Below are 26,671 nucleotides of genomic sequence, written 5' to 3'. Positions count from 1 at the left end.
GTGGCACCGCCTTATACTAGTTCTATCAGGTGTCTATATCTACTCTGTGATCTCTATGGAAATGTCGAAAACATGGTCGAAGTTACCGAAGTCGAAAACCTTTCAAAAGAAAACAATTTGTGATATTGGAACTGCAAATTGCAAAACATAGCTCTCAATATTTCGCTGACGATGTTCTCGCGTTACTGTTGTTATTGTTAAGTATAGTTGTGATATTGTATTCGTATTTCAAAGAGATTTTTTACGAGGACAAAATTTTAATCTTGAGGAATGTGCTGCAACCGTTTATTTTTTCTTCGGGTACTATAATTTCTCATGATGCCGCCCAGAAAAGTTAATAGATCACCGGTAAAAGCTGCTGAGAAGAAGCCCCGAGGCCGTCAGAAGACAGTTAAGCCTGTTTTAAAAACGCCATCAGTAGTAAAAGTAAAACTGAAGTTACCAAGTAAGCAAGTACACTATTATTGTTAGACCTGTACCGAAATATAGCAATGAATATGAGTTAATGTTTCAATTTTTTGTCTTCTAGCTGCCACCACAGTCGATGAGAATGTCGAAAACGAAATTTTGCTATTTGAAGGTAATTAAGCAATAAAATTGTATGTTTATCAAAGGCCATAATATCTTGTTTGCTCACTTAATTAATATGTGCATTTAGCTAGGTACACATCTTTGTTGAAGCACTAACAAGGGTCAGAGAGAATAATGCTTAACTATAAATATATAATAATACTGAACTATAATATAACATATAAATATGCAATATACTTATTTTTCAGAATCATTTAATAAAAATTCACTTTTACTGTGTTTGTTGTTTAGTAATAGGTAGTATAATCATGTTAACATTTCATTAATAACAATTGTTCATTCTCAGATGTTGAAGTTAAGAATCCTGTCACAAAAAACTATACAATTACTAAAAAGAAGGAAGTGAAGCAAGCTATAACTAAGGATGCCCCGGTAAAAAAAAAGGGTCAAGCTAAAGGTGCAGCTAAAAATGATACAACTGTTGGGACAAGTATGTTGCTGTATATCAATCCATACATATTATTTAAGGGAAAGGTTTCTTTTTGATAGATAATCTGAAAATGCTATATTATGAAATAACATATATATTAGGACTAGGATCTGCTAGTTGTTCATAAAATACAAAACCTAGCACTAAATTATTATGATTACATAATGTTTCTCTTCTTGGACCAATTTATTATCAGAGCTAAGCAAGGTCTCCAGTCTACTATTAATTTGTGTTGCGATGTCACTTGGTCCTTGTTAGTGGCCAGAGACTTAGTTCATTAAGGAGGTATACCTAGATGTTCTATTTCACGAAGACTGATTGGCTATGTTTGGTACTGTGTGTGGCACTCAATCTCAACTGCAACATGGTTTAGGTTATACACAAATAACTTTTTTTGTGTAATATGCTTTTACACATTTTAAAGTGTGAATATAATAAATCCAACCTAATTATTTGTTATTATATGACAATATGGTTACAAGCATCCAACCAGACAACCATTCTCGTAGGGTTAAGAATGAGGGAACAAAAGCAATTTTAATTGAATTAATTAACTTGTTTGTTAAAACATGAACTATTTTTAGGTGGTGTTCAAGAACATAATCCTGCTTGTGATATATCACAAATAGATGCAATTTTAAAGACAAATGATGGTAAGATTATTTTTTTCTGTCTACACATTATTTTCTTTTCTTTAGAAGAAGATTTATGATTTGGTTTTTAAAAGTTGTGCTATGCCAGTAATCACAATCCTGTTGTCGCTATCTGAGCCACTAGAGTGTTCAATAATATATCCACCTAAGGGAAAGAACCATAGCCAAACAAGTTGAGATGAGTTCATATTGTGTTCACCTGAAGTATGAAATTTCAAATCAGTGTGATTAAAATACTTTTAGATTATAAGCAAGAGAAGTGCATCAATGTCTGAGCCTACTAAAAATTATTCAATATAGATTCTCTCATTTCACCCTTATAGGGGGTTTGTCTTAAGATAGTTTCTTAGCTGAGACCTACGTCTTAGAAGAAACCTATCTTATAAATTTCAAGTTTATATCTCCTGCGATTTTGTGATTAGTTACTCAGTAAGCGAGTGAATGGTATTTCGCTTTTAAGTTTAAGGGAAAGGGTGTGTACAAGACCCTATTACCTAAGCCTCCGAAGTCTATCTGTCCATCCATCCATCCATCTGTCTATTTGTCTGTCTGTCAGCGGGCTGTATCTCGTGATATGTAGACAGTTGAAACTTTCAAAGAATGTGTATTTTTATTGCGCAAACAATAAAAATTTTGAAATGCCCACCATGAAAATTTAAAAAAATTACTGCCCTTACAAAATCTAAACTAATTGTTGAAACATACATAAATATACAAAAATACTTACTATTCTTAATCAGGACCCATATTAAAATAACAATAACAATTTTGCTCTTTCTCAGATGTTAAAGGAGTTAAGACACCGGTCACGAATAACAATACAATTGTTAAAAGGAAATATGTGAAGAAAGCTACTACTAAGGATGCACCTGTACAGAAAAAGGATCAAACTGGTGGTGCAGCTGAAAGTGATACAAGTGGTGAGCCAAGTATGTCGCTTTATCTAGATATCAACCTATTATATTATCTAGGGGAAAGGTTCGTTTTTAGGGTTTCGTACCTCAAAAGGAAAAACGGAACCCTTATAGGATCACTATGTTGTCTGTCTGTCCGTCCGTCCGTCCCTAGTGTCTGTCAAGAAAACATATCGGGTATTTCCCGTTGACCTAGAATCACGGAATTTGGTAGGTAGGTGGGTCTTATAGAACAAGTAAAGGAATAAATCCGAAAACAGAGAATTTGTGGTCACATCACAAAAAAAAATGTTAAAATGAGTTAATGAAAAAATTAATTTACTAAATTACATATAGATAGTCATTAACTTGCTGTGTTGCACATAAAAATATTAAAATATCTTGTACGATGGTACGGAACCCTTCGTATGCGAGTCCGACTCGCACTTGTGGTATGCCAGTACATCAACGCCATGGTGTTGTTGTTATGCTCTAACTCTAAAAGTGTTAATCATACTGATATTTGAAATTCCGTATGTGGCACTTGAAGTTACATAGCTACACCCGTGAACTCATAACTCTAACGTAACTTGTTCAACTGTGGTTTTTTCCCTTGGGTAGATATATTACTGAACGCTCCTCGTAATCACACTATCACACTAATATTATAAAGGCGAAAGTTTGTATGTGTGTGTGTGTGTGTGTGTGTGTGTGTGTGTGTGTGTGTGTGTGTGTGTGTATGTGTATGTATGTATGTTTGTTACTCCTTCACGCAAAAACCACTGGACGGATTTGGCTGAAATTCGGAATGGAGATAGATAAATAATATCCAGGATTAGCACATAGGCTACTTTTTATCCCGGAAAATCAAAGAGTTCCCACGGGATTTCGAAAAAACTAAATCCACGCGGACGAAGTCGCGGGCGTCAGCTAGTACTTGATATACGTAATACTTGACGCCCTCCGGCCTCCCTCCGTCAGGGAATTATGCGTAATTCAAATTCAAAATATTTTTATTCAATTAAACTTTTACAAGTGCTTTTGAATCCTCAAAATAATCTACCACTGGTTCGGAATGCCGTTCCTACCGAGAAGAACCAGCAAGAAACTCGGCGGTTGCTTTTTTCAAGTGTTCTTCAGGCATCAGGTTTATGTGTGTGTTTTGACTATACCTACTTTCCAAACTTCAAGTTTGTAGGCTCCTGAGACTTCGTGATCAGTCAATTTATAGAAGATAAAGAAGCAAGCTCTATATAATACTTAACTAATTGTTGAAACATAATATAAATATACTAAAATACTTATTTTTTATAACGGGTAATCATTCAATAAAGATTCACTTTCACTGCGTTTGTTATTAAGTATAGGTTGTACACCCATATTAACATTTTTCATTAATAATAATTGTTCATTCTCAGATATTAAAGAGGTTAAGAAACCTGTTACGAAAAACAATACAACTGTTAAAAGGAAGAATGTAAAGAAAGCTACTACTAAGGATGCACCTGTAAAGAAAAAGGCTCAAGCTAAAGTCGCGGCCAAAAATGATAATGTTGAGACAAGTATGTTGCTTTATCTGTATCAATCTATATGTATCACACTTCACACTAATATTATAAAGGCGAAAGTTTGTATGTGTGTGTGTGTGTGTGTGTGTGTGTGTGTGTGTGTGTGTGTGTGTGTGTGTGTGTGTGTGTGTGTGTGTGTGATTAGCACATAGGCTACTTTTTATCCCGGAAAATCAAAGAATTCCCACGGGATTTCAAAAAACCTAAATCCACGCGGACGAAGTCGCGGGCATCATCTAGTTAAATCATATAGGTGAAAGATTTGTTTCTAATTGATAGTCTGAAACTACTGAACCAACTGTAATATTTCTTTTACCCTTAATAACCTACTTTTCCCAGAAGTAACAAAGACTTCTTCAAGAGAAATAAGAGTACTAAATCCATTTTCACGATTTATACTGACCCTAATTTTAAAATAAAATGATTGAATCGAGAAATTTTTGTTTGGAAAAATTCGCAAACCTGTAGTTATATCCTGCCGGGGTAGCAGTTAGGACAATAAAAAATTAAATTTAAAAAGTTGTTTAAGATGTGATAACTATTTCTCATAGGATTAATAGGGTACAGAAGTTATTAACCGATTTCAAAAAAAAGAGGAGGTTTTCAATTCGTCAGAATCTTTTACCATTTTAATTACATTAATTAACTTGTTTGTTGAAACTTTTTTTAGGTGTCATCAGAGAGAATACTCCTATATGTGATAAATCGCAAATAACTCCAAACTATTATAAAGTTTTGCTGGCAAATGATGGTAAGATTCTATTTTTCAGTGTTATATACCTATTATTTGCTTTTTTTGAAGAAGATTTATTATGACTTGATTTTTTAAAGTTGTGGTATGCCAGTCCATCAGGGCCATGGTGTTGTCGCTATCTGAGCCACCAGAGCATTCAATAATATATCTAACTAAGAGAACCACCACACCTAAACAAATTGAGATGAGTTTCATGCGTGTGTCCAAGTCTCTTTAGTGACACGTATGACGTACATAATTTCAAATCAGTGTGATTAATGCTTTTAAAGTCAGGGCATGACAAGTGTATTGATGTCTGAGTCTTCTAAAAATTGTTTGATTTAGAGCAGCGCGATGACAAAGAGCGAAAGAAATCTAAAGAGCTGTTTGAATACATAAAGCACAATAAAGAAATGTTAAGGCGCACCGGGAAGGCAACAACTCCAGAAATGTGTAAAAAAGTTGAAGAAATTATTTATATCTCGGTCAAGTTTGCACCTCGCTAGAATGCGGCGCCTCTCCCACTTCCCCGCTCACCTCCCCGCGGTCGTCTTGTCGCGTTAATACGGTTTGCATACCGTACAGCGTCAGTGTGACGTAATCGACGCGAGGTGCAAACTTAGCTTAACAGAGTTGACATCACAGTGATTGTTATTCAGACGGCTGAAACAACTCAGTGGGCCACATCTATACTTACAAAAAACTATAACAGGATGTACATGAATATTATTTTCAAAATTTTAACTGTAGGAAGCATTATTGTCGATATCAAGCCCAAAATAGGTTTTTTTTTAATTTTTGTCCGTCTGTCTATCGAAGCACACTTCATGCTGAAACTATTGAACCCATTAGAACACAACTTATACTCTGGATTTACATATAGGATAATTTTCATATATAACTTTAAAAACATTGGAATTTCATATAACCTTCCAACCCCTATTTTATTAGTATTTGGTATTTCGCTTTTCCTTTTATATATTTATAATATATGAGTATAGATAAGAAGCAAGTTCATACTCACATAACTCTACAGTTGTTCCTGTTTAGAATTGATCTATCACAACCACCATTTTACTGTAAAACTTGAGCATATCAGGCAACAAAAATATATGAAATTCACAAACGTTATTTTCGAGTTATTTCAACATAATATTTTTGTTTCAGTTGTTAAGTGGCAATTTCCAAACAATTCCAAGTATGAAAACGAACAAAGAAACGAAAAATTTTGGCAGGTTGTAGAAGATAAAAAGCAATCTACAAGTAAACAAAGTAAACCCAAGAAACCACCAACCAAGGAGAGGGCGAACAAACATAATGTTACATCAAAAGATAAATCAGACTGTACGTTTAATGGTTTTATACTTATTTCGTGGTTCATTGATATATTACAATGTAAGTAACGGGTACATACCGCGATTAATATCGATATTTTGACCTATAGTCCATATATCAATTAATCCCGGAGACCAAAATGACGTTTCGTGTGTTGCCTGGTTTTTACGGCTCTTTGATAGTGTTGTGGTGCAATCGATACTTACCGATAAATATCAACCGATACCGATAATATATGTACAAAACAACAAAATGTGTTGAAAATAATTCTGATTCAAATGGAATAAGTAATTTATGAGTTTTACATACCATTGAAAAATTCCGTAAGTGAATTATTATTTGTTACTTAATTTACTCTTTAAATCTTTCAAATAATATGTGATTAGTGACTTATACTTTAGTATTAGTGACTTATGTGATTAGACTATTTTCTTTTAATTACACATTTCGTAGGTTTATTTTACTCATTATAAACGAAATATTATTTTATTAACGATTTTTATCTGAACCGGAACCACGAGGATAGCACTATTTTTGTTAAGCTGGTATCATTATTTTTAAGTTTGACATTTCTAGTTGTCATTTTGGTCTCTGAGATTAATAAATCGACTATAGTTGTAAGAGTCGTGATCACGACGGGGTCCAGTGCTGCGAGAGATGTTCGAGCTGTAGCAATAACTTTCTTGTTATTTTTGTTGAAACTTCACGAGCTGTCCGGTGACGTAAGTAATTCAAAATCATCATATTAATCGTGATATGTACTCGTTATTTACATTATAAGATGTATGTTTAATGTTTATTTATGTTTAAATTAAATCTATTTTTATTAGAGATTTTTAAGTTTCGTTCTATTGAAATTTTATTTACAGATGATTCTACAAAACGAAAGCAACCACCTAAGAACGTAACCAAAACGTATTCACCCGAAAAAAGTGATTGTAAAGCTATTCTGACATCAAAAGACGAATCTATGGGTATGTTTATTTTTTTACACTAAACTAGTATTCCTTTCTTATTTCGTATCAAAGATTCTTAAGTTTCATTTATGTTTGAAATTCCAATTTTATTTACAGATGATGCTGATAATAAAACGATGATTAACACAAAAAATACTGAACAGTCTATTAAAAGAAAGCACAAATTGTCACTTAATCGCAAAACTGCAAAGGCTGGACCTCTTAAAAAAGTTGTAGACAGCGTTAAAAAAGAGAAAGTAGTATGTAAAAAAGGAAAACCGGTTAAAAGTACAACAAAAAATCAGGGGATAGTCATTGGTAAATCTATTGAAAATTGTAACTTTGATGAATGTGCTGATAAAATGGAACAAGCATCTATAAGCTCTGTTAAGTCATGGACAAAAGATATATCTAGCTCTAGCAACTCATCTTTCATTACAGTGGATTCAAATAACTGGCATTATTTTGGTAATAAAATACCAGTAGTGCAACTAAACGACATTGCAGAAAACTTAATTGGTAATCGTAATGTGGTCGTTGCTGATAGTGTAATTAGAGGAAATCAAAAAACTACGAATGCAACTGATCAACAATATTGTGGCTCTTTAAATCTTAATAATCGCTGGTTTTCGAGTTTCTCAAGTTCGAATTCGAACCAAAAAGAGTTTAATTTTTGTTCAGAACAAAACAGAATCAATAATTATTGTAGCACGGAGATTGAAGAAAATGTTGCTGATGTTACACGCTCTTCATTACGTCTTAGTACTTCATCCACTTCTAGCTCTGATTCTAGTTCAAGTAGCAGCTCGTCAGATGGAGCGAGCGTTAGTGAGACTTCGCAAAAAAATTTAGGCCAGACATCAAAAATACATGAGAATAAGTTAAGTGAAGGTGAAATGTCTGTAAACAGTAAATATAAAATGATATTACAAAATCTCAACTCCAAGATAAAATTGACCCAGCTTTCATTTAAGAATAAAAGTAATAGAACAATAACAAAACACGAGCAAGAGAGAATATCTAGAATTAATGATACTTTAAAACAAGAAACTATTGTGCACAAGATGTGTCAGAGCATTGCCCAAATAGAAATTGATGATGTTGACAAATATTTAATTCGCGGTGAATGTCTACAAACTACTAATATTCCTTGTCCTAAAACACAGGAAACCCATTATTCCAAAGATAACCAAATTATAAATGAACATGATAATAGAAGTGAGGAATGTATTAAACAACATGACAATCTTCAGCAATATTGTCCTGCTCAAGAAGCAGATGCTGTAGCAGCCGATGAAATAGCAGAAAAAAATGACAGCAATTATCACTTGAGCCATAACAAGTCTAACTTGAATGCCCTTGGGGATAATGACGATGATGATGCTTTATCTCTTTTTGCGGAAAGTTTAACAGGATTAGAACCTTGTAGAAGAAATAGTACATTCAATTCCGAAATGTCCAACTTTGAGGAATACGTTCCGCAACCAGTTATACATACAGAACAGCAGCGCCAAAAAATTATCTATCAGCCAACGAAAATATCAAATAATATCGAAGCTGAAATTTTACAATGTAAAAAGCATGAGGCGGATTCTACATCTGTATTGATTGACTTTAACAAACCTAATACTCAGGAAAATAATATTTATGAGGATAAAGTGGGAAATCGTTCACAAAATCTACCCACATCACAGGATATTGTTACTAAAAACACTCCAGCAGCAAACAAACCGCGTTTAATGGCATTATATCACGGGCCAGTGCCATGGACAAGAAGTGTAGTTTTGAAGGGCTACTGTTTCTTTAACACTATGTCAAAGTGTAAAAAACTTCACTGCAAATATCCTCATGAACACCCTAATGTTAAGGATGTAAAAAATACACTGCAAAGGATAAGTGAAAACTCGTTCATCCAAGAGTACATGCTTATGCGGAACTCGCCGCAACTCAGACGCAAATACGGCCTGTGTTTTGTTGAAGAGTGCATCCGACGCGAACTTACCAGGATCTTGGTGGAAATCGCGATAGACTTTATTATAAGAACGAGCCAACAATCTACGGAAGACAACGTTTTAAAATCGGAGGTAGTCGATACCGTTCTGATGTACCTGAACCAAGTTGATTTATCCACTTGTGACGATCTGCTTAATTTCAACTTACAAAATGATAGTGCAGACCTGCTGCTTTGCGATTATTTCATGAGTGTGATTGCAATGTCACAAAACTTCTCGCGATTCAAATCTATTTTCATTAAACTAACGGATTTAATGTATAGAAACGAAAGAAAGTTTAGTGTCGACGTTGCTGAGTCTATACTCGAGCGTTTTTGTATCTTGCCTTACGACGATTTATTGGCTCGGGCTTTGCTGATTATTTTGAAAAACACCGATGTCACTATATTCTCTAATGCTAAGATCGGCGATTTAGAAAAACAGCTTAAAGCCTCAAATGGAGATTTGTACCATGAGCTTGAATCGATTAAAGAACAAGCTTTAGGCGGTCAGCCGGTCCTGGACAACCACCATGAGCGTACATGTAAGCCACCTCAGAGCTTGGAAGTCGATAAAATGAATACTAATAATGTTGGACATATGGACAAAAATATCATAAGATACTCACCAGACACGACAGATTTGGGGCATGCGGTAAGAATACTCACATACAATATAGTATACATCGAATATTCGTCATGATCAACTCATTGCCGGCCCACTACGGAGCACGAGGCTGATTGAGAAACATTTAGAAACGTTTATAAGACCTACCTACCTGCCAAATTTCATGATTCTAGTTCAACGGGAAATACAAACCTATAGGTTTTCTTGACAGACACGACGGACGGACGGACAGACAGACATACAACAACGTGATCCTATAAGGGTCCCGTTTTTCTTTTTGAGGTACGGGACCCTGTAAAATATTAATTCGTTGTAACTTGTAGCCCTTTAGTCTCACTTCAGGAGTAATTACAATAAAGCGGTATACCTATAAGTTTAATGTTCGTCCTAAAGACGTCCAGCATTAGAGTCTGACGTACCTTATCGGCAATAGATATTATGGTCTTCAAATATATTATCTTTATGTAGCTAATAAGTACTCGTTTGTCTAGTTGTACAAAATGAAAAGCTTTTTCCGTATTTTTCAGAACAAGCCGCCCATCAAGATCCAGAGAAATATCACGACGACCTTTAATAGGACAGTAAATATCGATAAATTGCAAAATTTAGGAGCTCCCAAAACCATTCAAAACAAATTCGGCACACAGGTTGTAAATAATACATCCTTCAAATGGGCGAACCCAAGTACTTTGAAAATTGGCGAAAAAGCCAAAACGAATTTAAACAACACTACAGAGGACGGTCGAAAAATGTGGCAATGGAATAATCGCAGTATTTTCGACACTTACTCCAATAGAAATCGCAATAACCCTCCTATGTGGCCGCAAAAGGCGCCTTTTAAAAGACATTCAAATTGGAATTTTGATGGAAGCCCTAAGGTAAACAAGTAAACATTATATTACAGTAGAACGCCGATTATCCGAATTAATTGGGACCGGGGTCGATTCGGATAATCGGACATAGACTGATAATAAAGAAAAACGAACTGTCACACATAGAATAAACTTTATTAAATTTAACAAACTCAATTCTACAACATGTAAGTAGTGCACTAGAGTTTCAACTTGTGACAACAAAACGAAAACAAAACAAAAATTACATTACTTACTTACAGTGCTTGGTTTTAATTTTTTATATTACGCTTAGGACCGATTCGGATAATTGGCGATTCGGTTAATCGGCGTTCGGATAATCGGCGTTCTACTGTACTTAGGTTCGAGCTTGTCTAATTTGAAATGACGCGCTCCACTACCGCAATTTATTAATACAAAACTAGAAACCGTAATAGGCTCGCTAATATCCTACGCTCCGACGGGACGTTTACACAAGTTTAAAAAATCTAATAAAAGTATGTTCCTGGAAAAACATATTATACAATCGAAAATTATATAAATGATGAAAAAAAACATGTATACTTTGTTGTCTGTCTGTCTGTCTGTCCGTTTGTTGTGTCTGTTAAGAAAACCTGTAGGGTACTTCCCGTTGGTATAGAATCATGAATTTTGGCAGATAGGTAGGTCTTACAGCACAAGTAAAGGAAAAAATCCGAAACCGACGAATCCGAATCCGAATGTGAATTTGTAGTCATATCACAAAAAAAAAACTAAAATGTGTTTCAATTTTAAAACGTAAGAATAACTATACTACGTGGGATATCATATGAATGGGCTGCCTGTATATTCTAAAACAGATTTTTATTTATTTTTATGCATAATAGTTTTGATTTATCGTGCAAAATGACTGAAAAATACCCGATTACGGAACCCTCAGTGCGCGAGTCTGACTCGCACTTAGCTGGTTTTTTAGTATATCACTTTCTTGGTGAAGGAAAACATCGTGAAACCTGCATGCTTGAGAATAATCCATAACTTTCTCAAAGGTGTGTGAACTCTGCCAATCCACACTTGCCATTATGGTTAACTATGAAATCCATCTCATTGTGAGAGGAGACCCGTTTTTAGTTAAAATATTTCTTAATTAAGTTTTTTTTTCCCAGAAAATGAAACGGTATAGCGGTCCCAGTCAGTACCAGAGCGACATGTCATGATTAGGTTAAGTAACTGTAGGATAAACTTAAGTTTAATGTCAATAGAAGATGTTTGAAAGGTAAACTATGAACTTTCGAGTGTAATTTAGTAGTAGGTACATAATATTTTATAAATTGGATAAGCCGTTTAGAATAGGACAAAAAATCCTTTTTAGTGTTCCGTACCTCATAATGGAAAAACGGAGCAAAACGTGTTAAGAGGGATCTCTCCGTCACTCGCTTTATACAAACGTAGCTCCAATTTCTTTTGAATATCAAGCAACCAAAGTCCATTAAATTTTGCAGACATATTCTAGAAACTAATATCTATGTCTGTGGTTTTCCAGATTTCTGTTAAAATATTCGGTTTCAAAGTTACGCGGTCTTAAAAATTTACATACAAATACTTTTAGCCCCTGTAATTTTAAAACTACATAGGTATTTTTAGAAAATCTAAAACACCACAGACACAGATATTAGTTTCTAGAATATGTCTCCAAAATTTCATGAACTTTGGTTGCTTAATATTCAAATGAAATTGGAACTACGATTGTATGAAGCGAGTGACGGAGAGAGCCCTGTTTAAGGTACTTTAATTTGTCTGAAAGGGGAATCAAGTACATAATATAATATGTTCTTTGGTTTCTATACTATAGTAGCTATAACCAACACCACAAAATTTTTAATTACCATAAAAAATCTGCTTAATGCAGTTTAAAAAATCGAGTGTCCTAAAATATCGTTGTCGCACACACAGTAATGCGCTACCATGCGTGTATTAGAAATTGATTCTTGTTGGTTTGCATTTAAGGAACAAATTATAAAATTTAAAAAAAATTGTGGTGCATAATTGGGGTTCCGTACCTCAAAAGGAAAGACGGAACCTTTATCACTTTGTTGCTTGTCTGTCTGTCCGTCTGTCCATCGTGTCTGTCAAGAAAAACTATAGGGTACTTCCCGTTGACCTAGAATCATGTAATTGTAATTTTGTCTTAAAGCACAAGTAAAGGAATAAATCCGAAAGCCGTGAATCTGTGATTATTTATTTTTATACATAAAAGTTTTTGATTTATCGTGCAAAATGTCGGAAAAATTAACCTAGTATGGAACCCTCGGTGCGCGAGTCTGACTCGCACTTGGCCGGTTTTTTTTAATATCAAACGACTGCTTGTGGTCATCTAGACTTCTACAATAAAAAGGTAAATACCACTACACTTTCAAATCGCTTTTTCATGATTGCAGTCTATTTTCTTAGTGATTATTTTTAAGACATCTTATTTCCAGGTCGTTACATCAGGTTTTTGTTTACCTTTTGTTCACCTTCTAGTCGACCACAGATTACTATATACTATTATGTTTAGTTACTTTTAAGAAATACCTAACGTAGTACCTAAAAGTAGGTACGTAACGTAACTCGATACTAGTATTTTTTTATAAATATCACTTACTTTAATTATTATTAGTTATAAGCATTGTTACTTTTTGTGATCGAAATTTTTAAGTGCTTTACTTAAGGTCTAACGCATTCGCGCTGCGCTGCGCGACGCGACGCAACAACGCCTTGCTCCATACAAACTCACATAACCTATATTTGCTGCGCCACGTCGCTCAAGTGCCCTTTGCGCCATACTAACTCATACAAAGTACTTACTATATTTACCGCACCGTGTCGCGGCCCGTCGCGCAGCGCAGCGTAAGTGTGTTTAGAGCATTATTTGTTTGATATCTTACAAATCAATGCGCGACAATGGCAAATTATATTTTGTTCTACGTATTGTGACGTCTCGATTTCATTTTTAGGGTTCCGTACCCAAGGGTAAAAACGGAGCCCTATTATTGTCACTGTGCTGTCTGTCTGTCCGCCTGTCAGAGGTCTCAAGCTCGTAGACGAGTTGAGTTACAAACCTGAAATTTTGGTGTTTGGTGTAAAAAGTTGGCCCAAAACCAAACATGGAATTGAATTTTTAATTCAACGTTATTTTTGAAATATATTTTTTACTAGCTTATTCCCGCAACTTCGTCCGCGTGGACTACACAAATTTCGAACCCCTATTTTACCCCTTTAGGAATTTAATTTTCAAAAATCGTTTCTTAGCGGATGTCTACGTCAAAATAGATATCTGCAGCCCGATTCGTCCAGTAGTTTGAGCTGCGCGTTGATAGATCAGTCAGCTTTTCCTATTATATATTTTGTGGCGGGAGCTATCTTAAAAACTAAACCTTATTAGAAAATATGAACATCGAAAATATGATAATCATGTACGGAACCCTAAAAAAAATCGAAACCCGACTCGAACTTGACCGGTTTGTTACTTCTGGTCAAAATAGGATAGGAAATACTTTTTTATTTTGTCTACAACTGCTGAAAATAAAGACTTATTGTTTGATGTCTGTTAACAAAACAATGCGCGACGATGGCAAATTATATTTTGTCCTACATAGTGTGACATCTCGATTTCATTTTTTATTGTTGGTTAAAGTAGGATAGGAAATACTTTTTTATTTTGTCTAATGCTTCCGAAAATAAAGGCTTATCTACTAAAATATTTAGAATATGCAAAAGAGTTTAATATTTGTGTTAAGTATATTGCTAGATGATGCCAACGGAGTCTTAGTAATAGGGTCCCTATTACTAAGACTCCGTTGACCGTCCGTCCGTCTGTCTGTCTGTCTAGGGGCTGCATCTCCTGAATCGTAATAGGTAAGGAGTTGAAATTTTCACAGAATGTGTATTTCTATTGCCGCTATACCAACAAATTCTAAAAATTTCAAAATGGCGGCCATGAGAATTTAAAAAAATTAAGAAGTGTTATTTCTTATACTAATGCTTCGTATGCGAGTACGACTGCCACTTGACCGATTTTTTTTTAATCCCGTGTAAACTCTTTGATTCTCAAGTAGCTTAGGTACATCTCTGGGATGCAAGCCATAGCAAAATATAATAATAGTTCATCCACGTAGAAAACGGTTATAGTTATTCCTGCGGGAACTTTGAATTTCGGGAATTCCTGCGGGAACCGGGATAAAACGTAGAATATGTATTTATGCAGGGTATAAACCATCTCCCAATTTCAGCCAAATCGGTTCATAATTTTATCAATCAATAGACATTAAACTTTCACTTCATAAAATTATTATGACTTTTGGTTAAAATATTTTAGATTTAGATTTACTACTCGTAAATCTTTTTTTCATTTTGTGTAAAGTTGCTGGAAATAAAGGCTTATTAATAAAACATTTAGGATGTGCAAAAGAGTAATGTTTGTATTATATATATATTATAACATGAAATGTTACGTTTCGTTAAATTTATCATTAACATAAACTAGGACTTGACTAAGGTCAGAAAAGTATTTGTTTCAAGTTAAATACTTGACATCGAAGTTACATAAAACTAAAATATAGATTTATCAAATCACTACCTACTACTTGTAATACACAAGAGAGCTACTCTTTCATTCAATACCTATTAAGATAGCTACTTTAGTATTTAAGTACTTTGCATTTAATTTTTCTTTTATTAAATCTCTTCATAATGTTTGTAAGTAAAACAATAAACTGTACATAAATATGATACCGACGATTTATTATGTACATATTTCGCTTAGAATAAATCAATTCAATAAGAATCTAAGAGTAAGTAGGTAGGTATGTCAAAGTATTTAGGTAGGTATATGAAGCCGATTTTTTTTTTCGTACAAGGTGATCTGTGATTAATGTGCATGCAGTCTGAAATGGTAGCGGTCTACTTGATGGATGTATCGCAACTTATATTAACCCTGTCGGTTTCTACGCGGTACCATACTGGTACACTAAAGGTGCCCACGCGCGTACGTCACTGCCGCGCGTCGCGGCTGGAGAGAATATCGTGCGGGGCGCTGACGCGACGTGCAGTTCAGTTCGAGTGCGTGGGCACCTTTAATCGCTTGGCGGATAGGGTTGTAAGATAGTCGCGGCCTAAGCCTACCAAGTATCAGCAGACCAGATTTGAGACTTGAGAAAGAAATGATGAAAGTCATTGCCTCAACCGGGGCTTTACTTAGGTGTAACTAGAATGCTAGCAAAAACTTAGCCTTATATACTACCTTAACACCTTAGCCTTATTATTATACTACCTAAACATAATCCAATGCCAGTAACCTTGAAAAATAAATTGCCTTATTTTGTAGTTTTAGTGATTTATACCCGTATTCACAAACGTTACTATGAGGTCTCATAGTGCCCTCGAACGCACAGTGTAGGTTCCACCAATCAGATGACTGTATCACGTCAATTTACAATGATCTGATTGGTGGAACCTACACTATGCGTTCGAGCGCACTGTGAGACCTCATAGTAATGATTGTGAATACGGCCGTTAGTATTATTCAAACCCGCAATGTATAGCGTGCAAAATTCGAGTCAATGCCCTACCTAAATCAGTTAGATGTAAGTATTATTTGCAATATATTGTAAACTTTAAAAAATACAGGATTTTCTATCTAATATTTCGCCTTTTTTGTGGTATTTTTATCAGTAATCAGTATTATCACCTGTCTTCGTTTTTGCTGGTGTTCTGGTTACACTCTGTAACATGCGTCGGCCCTATAAGCCATTATCTATAGATCAGGCTCATGAGTAGACATCGGAATATAATTATTATGCATACCTAATTGCATATTTAGATAATGAGACACATGTCGTCTGAATCGTCTTCTCAAAAAGCCCATATCTTTACTATGGATTCTGGTGTTACGCCACCCCGCAAGGAAAATACGGTCTGCTCCCATCGCTTGCTGAAGATACCTGTTACTACTAGAAGATGCTAATGCGACTTTTCACCATCTCGGAGCATTCTAAAAGTTTGGCGTCTCCTATACTTTAGTTCGCCATACTTACATTAAGAAGAGTTAAGTCATTATTTTTGTAAGAACTATGTTGATTTATAAAAAACTTAAGTACATCTTTAATACTGTTTTATTTCCATTATCTAATAATAATATTATATACCTAAGCAATTAAGATAAGCTATTCGCGAAGTCGGAGGTTCGATCCCGGGCACGCACATTTAACTTTCGGAATTATGTGCGTTTTAAAAAGCAATTAAATATCGCTTGCTCTAACGGTGAAGGAAAACATCATGAGGAAACCTGCATCTATGAGAGTTCTCCATGTTCCCAAAGATGTGTGAAGTCTGTCAGTTCGTACTTGGTCAAGTACGGACCTTTCTCACTCTGAGAGGAGACCTGTGTTCAGTAGTAGGGCGGCGATGGGTTGACCATGATGATGATGAATTGCCATGCTTTGTTCACCCTAGCATCCACGCCTCCCGCCTAGTAAGTCTGCTCAAGTGAAAATAAATTAAAACAAGCTATGAAAATGTGTGCCACCGGGTTCGATCCCGACAGGTAATCAAAAGGTAGAGATTTGCTCAATGGTCTAGGTCAGCGGTATCCAAACTGCGGCCCAAATTAACCTGGCCTGCCATAGTTTTTTATTCCTACATTGTACTTATAATGTAAAGAAGTCATACCACCGAGTACTTTGTAAATATATGAAGTCATGCATAACAATAAGCTATCAACAAAATATGTAGATCCTTTGGATTAGTATAGGAATTAGTGTCGCCCGTAGGCTTAAAAGTTTGGAGACTCCTGCTCTATATAAAACGTTGGCATAAAGGCATCGAATCGACACTAGGGAGATTAAAATAAAAGATAAATAATATTCATCGTAAAAATTTTAATAAATACAATTAGCATTATAATACAAGAAACATCGAGCATAGCCTGAAAAAATACGGATCCATCATCCAACATTGATACCTAAAAACCCACGCATAAAATCTTTCACTATCAAAGTGACATTCAATTGTTTTTAACTGGATTGTAAGTTGTAACAAGTTTAAGGCCAACATAGGTTTTAGGTAGGTAATTTGGTAAATACCTACCTACTTACATATTAATTACGGACATACAATTATAGTTTTAAACCCAGATTCTCAGACTGAGTATCTATCTAATCAGCAACGTATAGGCGGTTCAAACCCCACCTTTTGCCCTATTGTCGTTACTACTCTTAGTACAAGCTTTACGATTAGTTGGAGGGGAAAGGGGAAAATTAGTCATGATAAAAATGGCTAATATTCTTTAAATGCTTCCTGCAGAAAAGGATAGCACTAGATTTAAATTTCACAAGTTAGTTTAGAGATTGTTGTGGCCAATTTTGTTGTATTGTGGACTTAAATTACTTAGTGCTATCTTTTTCCACAGTGAGTATTTTGAACGGGATAGCAATAGGTAAAATTAGATCTGCCAATTAGTATAGAGTACATGTTTCTTTTAAACTTACATAGGCTGCACTAAAAGTATCGGGAATGGAATATTTCCACTGTCCCTGTTATATTAAAATCTTTTTAATTGAAAACTCCTAGGTTTTAAAAATCGAATACCATTTATTTATTTAGAAAAAGATTCTCGGTCTTGTCACAAGGTCTTGTCAAACTTGTTTAGTCGTTGAGAAAATGGAATTGACTCGAGAAAATTCTAGAGCGATGATTTATTATGACTTTCGAAGTGGTTTAACACAAAAAGAGTGTGTCGACCGGATGATTTCTGCATTTGGTGATGAAGCCCCATCTAAAACCACAATTTATCGCTGGTTTGCTGAATTTCAACGTGGACGTGTCAAGCTCAGTGATGATCCCCGTCAAGGTCGTCCAAAAACTGCAGTCACCCAAGAAAACGTTGATGCTGTGCGTAAGCTGATTGAGGAAGATCGACATGTGACATACCGCGAAATTCAGGCAACTTTAGACATTGGCATGAGTCAAATATAAATAATCTTGCATGAACAATTAGGTGTAAAAAAGTTGTTTTCCCGATGGATACCGCATTTGCTCTCTGAAGAGCAAAAAGCGGCTCGCGTTACTTGGTGCGTCAGAACTCTCGAAAGATTCCACGCCCGATCCTCAAATGCTGTATACAACATCGTATTAGGTGACGAATCCTGGATATACGCGTACGAACCCGAAACAAAAAACCAGTCACGAGTTTGGGTGTTCGAAAATGAGTTAAAGCCAACAAAAATTGTTCGTTCACGAAGTGTTGCAAAAAAAATGGTGGCCACGTTTGTCTCCAAAACCGGCCATGTTGCGACTATTCCTCTTGAGGGACAAAGAACGGTTAATGCAGAATGGTATGCTAGCATTTGTTTGCCACAGGTCGTTTCTGAACTCCGTAAAGAGAACTGCAACCCCCGCATCATCCTCCATCATGACAATGCGAGTTCCACACCGCGCACAGAACAAAAGAGTTTTTAGAGCAAGAAAACATAGAATTATTAGACCATCCGCCGTACAGCCCCAACCTAAGCCCTAATGATTTCTGTACTTTCCCTATAATAAAGAATGCATTGCGTGGTCAGAGATTTTCATCACCTGAAGAAGCTGTGGACGCCTACAAAACGGCCATTTTGGAGACCCCAACTTCCGAATGGAATGGTTGCTTCAATGATTGATTCCATCGTTTGGAAAAATGTGTCAATTTCGCGGAGAATACTTCGAAAAGCAATAAATACATTTTTAAATAGTAATGTTGTGTCACTTCCTTGATTCCCGAAATTTTCAGTGCCGCCCTCGTATTCATAAAAAAATCCAGTTAAAAACCATTAGATTTTATTGTTGGTGATGAAATAAAAAAAAACTTAATGCTAGCGAGACATTCAGTCTTATAGTTTATACTACTTAATTATATTGAAAATAAAATATTTAATGTTTATATTTGTAATATAATAGGAGTACCTACTTATTACTATTATTCATATAAAAATGTGAATAACTAATATACCTACATATGAAATTCAGGAACTTATCGCAAGTTTAGATCTTACAAATTAATATACTTAAATTAAACTTAAAATACATTACGTAATCAAACGTAATCAAGTGATAGTAAAGTAAAAGTTAATTAATTACCATAAAAATTCTACTTAATCAGCATTCAATACTTACATAGTTAACATGTTTGTGCAATTAAAAAAAAATTAAACCATATATCCATAAAAATAGCTGGTCAAAATATTGATTTATAATTAGATAGTATATGAATGAATTTTTTTATAGTAGGTTCTTAATCAAAAAGTAGTTGTGTATAGGTTTATTGTTGTTACAAATTACGTAGGTGTAGGAATGTATATAAAATATTACAGGAAATTTCTACGTAAATTATTGTGTGTATAATGTTTTAGCTGCAACTTCTTAAATAAGTAATAAATTAAATTAAAGAAAGAGTAGTCCTTAACCTACAATTTGTTCGCAGACTATAAATATTGTCACAAAAAGCGTATTAAAACTATCTACTAAAATTGTTATACAATAAGTAGGTATGTAAATACATTATGTAAAGCAAATACAATACAATTTTGGCGTACTTAATACTGAAGAATATGATATTGTGATTACTTTGTAATACTTTCAACTTTGATCTAGCAAAAAATTTATAGATATCGTTCCACAAATTAAAAAAAAAACAGATCTTCATAAGTCTTATAACAAGACCAGACTAAAAAATATTCATCCAAAAAATTAATTTTAACAAACTTCCTTAATAATATAGGTAAATACAATACAATACAATAATTATTATTAATGATATCAATATTAAAAAGTGACATTTCCGAATATTATATCCTTTTACATTCCTGTTCCTGTATTATGAAATGATGATCCACTCATTGAATTATTTATGAACAGTTTGCTATAGCAAACTTAAATCGTGTTTTAAATTGTGTTCCACAAACCTTTATTACCCAACATAATACTAGCCATCAAGTTATAAGCAAAGACAAAACTCGCATTTTTTTATATATATTTATAAGAAGTTTAGAATGGCCATTCTATTGCAAAGTACATAGAGATTCATTCAAAGTGGCTAATTCTCTTGTACATAATCTCTAAACTAAATTGGCAGGTCTTAGATTGAAATCTATAGAACGCACCTAGACTTAAGTTCCAGTTAAAATGAGAAAGATTTATGCCAGCGGTATAGCGCTGTCTCGTTTTAACAGTGTCTTAAATGTATTGATCCCTTACATAATGCTCCCTGTGGAAAAGGTAGCACTAGATTTAGACATATCAATTTAGTTTTGCTTAGAGATTGTGTACTGTTGTACTTGTTGACTTAGCCACAGCATTTGACAGTACATCAGATTATTTGGTTTGTTTCATAACATATTATGTTATTATTGATCATTACAAAATCAATCACAAGTTTCATAATACAGGCACTGATCAAGCGTTACAAGTATCATAGCACCAGTCATATAAAATAATAAATACTATTGTATAAAAGCTATATTAACTTACAATCAAGCGGTGGGTTTGTGCATTTGTTTGTATTAAGGTATTTGATTAGTGGAACAGAGCCCTGGGACGCTTCTTGGCTAGAATGTGCCATGAATGAGTGATCCCTTTACGCCTCTTTGGTGACACTCTGTGAAAAAACAAATTTATTTTATCATTTTAGTATACTTTTCAGGGTTCCGTACCTCAAAATGAAAAACGGAACCCTTATAGGATCACTTTGTTGTCTGTCTGTCTATCTGTCTGTCTGTCCGTCGTGTATGTCAAGAAACCTATAGGGTACTTCCCATTGACCTGGAATCATGAAATTTGGCAGGTAGGTAGGTTTTATAGCACAAGTACAGGAATAAATCTGAAAACCGCGAATTTGTGATACATCATTTAATCATGATACATCATTTAAAAAAAATTAAAACTTGTCACAGTAAGATAACTATACCAAGTGAGGTATCATATGAAAGGGCTTTACCTGTACATTCTAAAACAGATTTTTATTTACTTTTAGGCATAATAGTTTTTGATTTATCATGCAAATTGTCGAAAAAAAAATCCCCAGTACGAAACCCTCGGTGCGCGAGTCCGACTCGCGCTTGGCCGGGTTTTTTATCAATTTCATAATTTGCAACTCACCCATGTTCTGGTGTATCAGGCATGTAAGGAGTCATCCTGAAGTCGCGGTTATGTGGAGTTTCAATTCCAAAAGGACTGTACAGCTTGGTGGGACTCCTGCCCAATATCTGAAATAGAACAGGATATTCTTGTAATTTAAATGGCTTTATGCAACTTCTATGACAGCTAAAGTCACCAATATCATAGAGTTACTGCTGTGCTGAGGTCATGTTTGTTCAGGGTAATCTCTGAAAATACTGTACGGATTTTCATACAGTAATAAATATGTTATAAAAACGAAGATTATGTAAATGATAAAAGAGTGTGGGTTTGACCTGCAGCTCGCTCCAGCAATGCGCGGGACTTCAATATTTATACATATGACAATAATATTGTACATCAAAACTTTGAAAAGAGCAACCACCGAGTTTCTTGCTGGTTCTTCTTTGTAGGAAAGGGACTCCGAACCAGTAGTAGATGCATTTGACAATTCAAAAGTACTTGTAAAAGTTAAATTAGATATTTGTAATACACATATTTAATGAACATTTTGCCAAAATAAGCTACAAGTATGATGATAATGATTGTGAATTAAGCTGTTTTTTTTTTGGCAAAAATGACTTGAAAACATTTTTGGAGAAAATGTAGTCATTTTCTCCAAAAATGTGTTATTGATTCTTATAAGTCTTTGTACCTGTTTCTTTTTGGACACCGGGGTAGTGGGCATCCGACAGGGAGAGCCAGCTTCTGTCAGGCGATGCCTGCGCCTACCACTAAGCCGAAAGTGCTGAAAATTAATATTAAGTATACTTAATTCTATTTGTTTTTGTTGTCCAGGCTGCCAAATGCCAGTACTAAAGTAAGTACAGTAAGTAACTTAAGTACTTATTTTCAATATTATGTTACCGGTAGTGTATGTAACTCAGTTTACATATTCTAAAGGATTTTCTATAGGATACCTAGCTATTATAAAATACTGGGATTGTTTTGCCAAAGTATAAAATATGGAATCTATCGTTTACCATTTCATACATTTTCTAGGCATTGTATAGAATTCCCAGGCATTCCATACAATTCTAAAAATGCTCCTAAGAAATGTATGAAATGTCACATTATACCATAAAATTAGTGAATAAATAAAACATAAAACACAGTTATACTAAGAATTATGATGATGATCGTGGTGTTGAAATGAAATGAAATTCATTCACTGAATATTAGTTGAGTTCAAAATATTATTATAACTAAGCATCCCTTAGGTCAATTTTTAGGGTTCCGTATCTCAAAAGGAAAAACGGAACCCTTATGGATCACTTTGTTGTGTCTGTCTGTCTTGTAAGTCCGTCCGTCCATTGTGTCTGTCAAGAAACCTATAGGATACTTCTAGTTGATTATGCGACCTTCATATTCTACTTAATAAGCATGCAAATATTTAATACTCATCAGGAATAATCTGTACAAAATATAATCCTGATGAAATTAAAATAGGTAAGTGAATTAAGTGTTCATTATGATAAAGCTCACCATAACTAAAATCAAGAACACGAAACAGATTGCAAAGTTGCGGAATCTGTACAGAATAAATAATTGAAAAATCTAGAGCCAGCTGTAATTAGTTTGAGCTGTATGTTGATATTTCAACAAATTCTTTTTTTATAAATAGATTAAGTAGTTCTTACCTGCGACAAATTTCCGAATGTGTTTCTTACACACTTAAAAGTTTTGGATATCTTCTCCGCCCCCGACTGCAAGGCACGCCGTGAATTGGCAAATGATTTTCCTTTGAATACATTTCTATTGTAACATCCCTCGATATTTCTGAGACTATCTCTTGTTGGTGAATCGATACCGGAGTCAGTCACAAAGGGATCCTTCATTTTGTATATTCTGCACGACGCGCTATCAAAATAATCACTGCAATTTCCACCTAGTACAAGTTGTTTTTAGTTAGTAATGAAAAAATTATTTCATTAATACATCTTTTACAAGAAAAGTAAACTCAATCGAAACCACTCGAAACTTGCCCCAAAACAGTCGCTGGTTTTCCCTTCCAGCCGTTTTCGGTCGTTATTTTTTTGTTATGAACATAGACTATAGTAAATTGGCGTTATGGCGGCGCCACATGCTTGGGAGGGTGTCCACGCGCTAGCTGTTTGTCGCAAGTATGTAGATCTCGCATAAAATCTATTTTGAATGTTTGCTGCAAGCACATGGCGCCGCCATCAGGAAATAGATTTTTTTAAACAGATTTACGGTTCTGGGTTCTAGATCAGAAAATAGAAGCCATAGAACAAATGTTTTTTTTTTACCTAATTTTTCTGCTCGGGATACTAGCTCTTTTGACCCCTAAGAGCACATATATTTTAAACTGGTTTTACGGCTCTGGGCCCTTATGAAACACCAGAAAAGCTACGAGACCACCTCAGAACCATTGAGTTGATATGCTCAGAATCTGCAGAGCATTGATACCTGGCTGTAATTTACGACATAGATTTAATAGATCTCTTTGATCATTAATCATAGTGATTATATATTATTTGATAGATTAATAATTTCTCAGTGAATACATACTCTGTAATGTCTGAAAGCGCGCAATATTTTGAATTTTTAAAAATCTAAAATATTTGATTATAATATTATTTTATGTGAATCCATTTTATTCCGTTCACTGCTGGGTCATAGGTCTTCCCAAGAACGCGCCACCACACACAGTCCTCCGCCTTCCTCATTCGCCCACAAGTGGAACTAGTTACATAACTAATGTTTAACTATCTATCGCCTTACATATATTACTTTGTTCCTGTGGATATAGGTTTTTAAAAATCCCATGGGAACTCATTGATTTTCCGGGATAAAAAGTAGCCTATGCAGAAATTAAGTAAATAACATAATATATAAAATTTCTATAATATATTTAATATCTAATTAATTACACTAAACCTTTAAAATACAAATCTATCAACGTTGATGCATATAATAGTCGATCACAGTTGAAAATGCAGCAAATCCTGCAGCTCCAAACAAACCTGCCTTTAATCCACCTAAAAATAGAAATTCGGTTAAACAATTCAATAACTTCAGTGGAAGAGAGCCAAAATAAAAATTAAATACCATCATCCTTTATACATTGTTTAGATAAAAGCTTGAAATTCAAAGCATGATGCGTCTGCTAGTTTTCGTGGGGCACCCAATTAACCGATTTTGACAAATTTTGGTACCTACAGAGATAGCTTTCATCCTGGGGAATAACATTGCCTGTTTTCTATCCTAAAGTCAGAGTTCTCACGAGATTTGTAAGAAAATTAAATTCACATCAATGAAGAAATGTTAATTCAGGGTATAAGCTATCTGCATTTCGAAATTTAGCTTTTGTTCAATTATATTGTGGAGTGAAGGATTAACAAAGATCAAAACTTTTACATTTATAATAAGTAAGATTAAATCTACCTCGTAATCCTATTAGACCCCCAGTCACGCCTCCTGCGTATGTCCCATTTTTCCAATCTGACTTTCCTCTTGCAGTTTCAATGCAACATTCTACGCCGGAAAACACGGCACCAAGTAGTGCAAAATTCTTGGCATAGCTTAACATTGAGTTTTTCATTTCTCTAAGGATTTCTCTTGCAGTTTGATTTTGTTGTGCCATAGGATCTGTTGTGTTGGGCATAAGTGAAGATGTGAATAGACCAACCGCTGCACCAAGACCATAACCTGTAATAAGATAATCTTAGCATAGTCTATATAACTGCTAACTGGTAAGAAAGGCTTTTGTAATGAAGTTGTATTAGATCTTTTAGGAGTATTGTGGTATCATTGAGCAGGGTAAGGCTGCCTTTCCAGTTTCCACCAGGCTTGTGTGAGGATTTATAACAAGGCATATACAACAAGTAGGATCACTTCATATTTGCAGCATAGCATAGTGGTGGAATCTTGTATGCATAGTATAATAAGACAAAAGCATTTTAAAGTACCTACCTATCTTATTTTCCCTGCTGACATAGCTATTAAAGTAAACTATAAAACAACTGCAAAATTTTGTTCGAGAATTAAGCTGTTATTATTTACCTATAACGCAACTGGTCAAGGATTTGAATGGGCAGCTTTCGATTGTGGCCTCAATCATCTTCTCTTCATTTGTCTTTATGATCACTGGACCTAACACTCTTGGAATAATTATATTTTCCCGATATCTATAGACTGTGCACAAGTATTTTGCAAGAGAGTCATAGTCGTTATTTTCAGAGAATTTCACCAGGTCCGGGTTAACAGATGGTTTTTTATATTCAGTCATATTATTTTTTTAATCTATTTTGCTGTTTCGTTCTTTTAGATTTTAACAATAAAATTAATAAATAACAAGTTGGTTTGTAACCCCTTTCCTATAATTTACAAAGTATCTACTCCAATCTACTCTCTACTCTAAGTTCTAACGTAGTGAATAGTGATTTATATACTCTTTGACCTACTCTGCGAGTGATGTGCTCTGTGATAACCCGGAAACCATAAAGTATAGATTATTTTACTCTATGATTCAGCTCGACAAACTAATAGCATTGTTCAGCTCTGTGGTTGTTTCAACTAGTCTATGGTTTCCACAGATTACACCTCACAGTGAAAGCTGAGAAATGGCGGCAAATTTAAAAAACTTGGTCGTGTTCGAGACGGTCTACCTTTATAAAATGATCTTAAAAACCAGTAGATATATTTTTCAATATATATGTATTTTGATTGTAATTACATATGGTATGATGGTTACTTTATAGATTTTTTACTTAGATTGTTTATTCGAAAATGATACCTTTAGCCTAACAGACTGATGTAACTGTAACTTGATGGTCACGGTTTACATATTACGTTTAAATTCGAAGTAATTTAGAAGTTATAAGAATGTGACAGACGGTCAAGTGCAATTTCACTCA

The 26,671-nt window shown here is 34.6% G+C and overlaps 4 protein-coding genes across 7 annotated transcripts in view; 1 reads left to right on the top strand and 3 right to left on the bottom strand.

The window, feature by feature from the left end:
• Nucleotides 1-26,671, bottom strand: part of LOC123871289 (heparanase-like) — a 35,116-nt gene that overhangs the window by 1,204 nt on the left and 7,241 nt on the right. The window contains exon 2 of one of the 2 annotated variants that reach the window (XM_045915006.1): nt 17,698-17,929. The gene's annotated coding sequence lies outside the window, so the exon portion shown is untranslated. Of the gene's footprint in view, nt 1-17,507; nt 17,930-26,671 lie in introns of those variants that run through there. The other variant, XM_045915005.1, reaches the window with a different exon arrangement.
• On the top strand, nt 47-12,090 carry LOC123871275. Of its 3 annotated transcripts, XM_045914980.1 has the most exons (12): nt 47-445; nt 530-580; nt 878-1,021; nt 1,606-1,674; nt 2,457-2,603; nt 3,986-4,129; nt 4,806-4,886; nt 6,036-6,212; nt 7,073-7,177; nt 7,277-9,804; nt 10,305-10,655; nt 11,774-12,090. In XM_045914980.1, the coding sequence occupies exons 1-12, from the start codon at nt 316-318 to the stop codon at nt 11,822-11,824; spliced, it is 3,978 nt and encodes a 1,325-aa protein (XP_045770936.1). In that variant the 5' UTR covers nt 47-315; the 3' UTR covers nt 11,825-12,090. The 3 variants fall into 3 exon arrangements, with proteins under 3 accessions (XP_045770936.1, XP_045770937.1, XP_045770938.1); XM_045914981.1 differs by lacking the exon at nt 2,457-2,603; XM_045914982.1 differs by lacking the exons at nt 1,606-1,674; nt 2,457-2,603.
• LOC123871312 lies at nt 21,134-23,809 on the bottom strand. The gene is made up of 4 exons (XM_045915051.1): nt 23,432-23,809; nt 22,447-22,539; nt 21,774-21,880; nt 21,134-21,273 (listed from the first exon to the last, which is right to left on the bottom strand). The coding sequence occupies exons 1-4, from the start codon at nt 23,627-23,629 to the stop codon at nt 21,192-21,194; spliced, it is 480 nt and encodes a 159-aa protein (XP_045771007.1). The 5' UTR covers nt 23,630-23,809; the 3' UTR covers nt 21,134-21,191.
• On the bottom strand, nt 24,648-26,167 carry LOC123871309 (mitochondrial import inner membrane translocase subunit Tim22). The gene is made up of 3 exons (XM_045915048.1): nt 25,818-26,167; nt 25,200-25,463; nt 24,648-24,793 (listed from the first exon to the last, which is right to left on the bottom strand). Exons 1-3 carry the CDS (start codon nt 26,041-26,043, stop codon nt 24,711-24,713), a joined length of 573 nt encoding a protein of 190 aa, XP_045771004.1. The 5' UTR covers nt 26,044-26,167; the 3' UTR covers nt 24,648-24,710.

The sequence above is a fragment of the Maniola jurtina genome, chromosome 13 (assembly GCF_905333055.1).
Source record: "Maniola jurtina chromosome 13, ilManJurt1.1, whole genome shotgun sequence".
Classification (NCBI taxonomy): domain Eukaryota; kingdom Metazoa; phylum Arthropoda; class Insecta; order Lepidoptera; family Nymphalidae; genus Maniola; species Maniola jurtina.
This window is presented reverse-complemented; position numbering and strand designations above follow the sequence as displayed.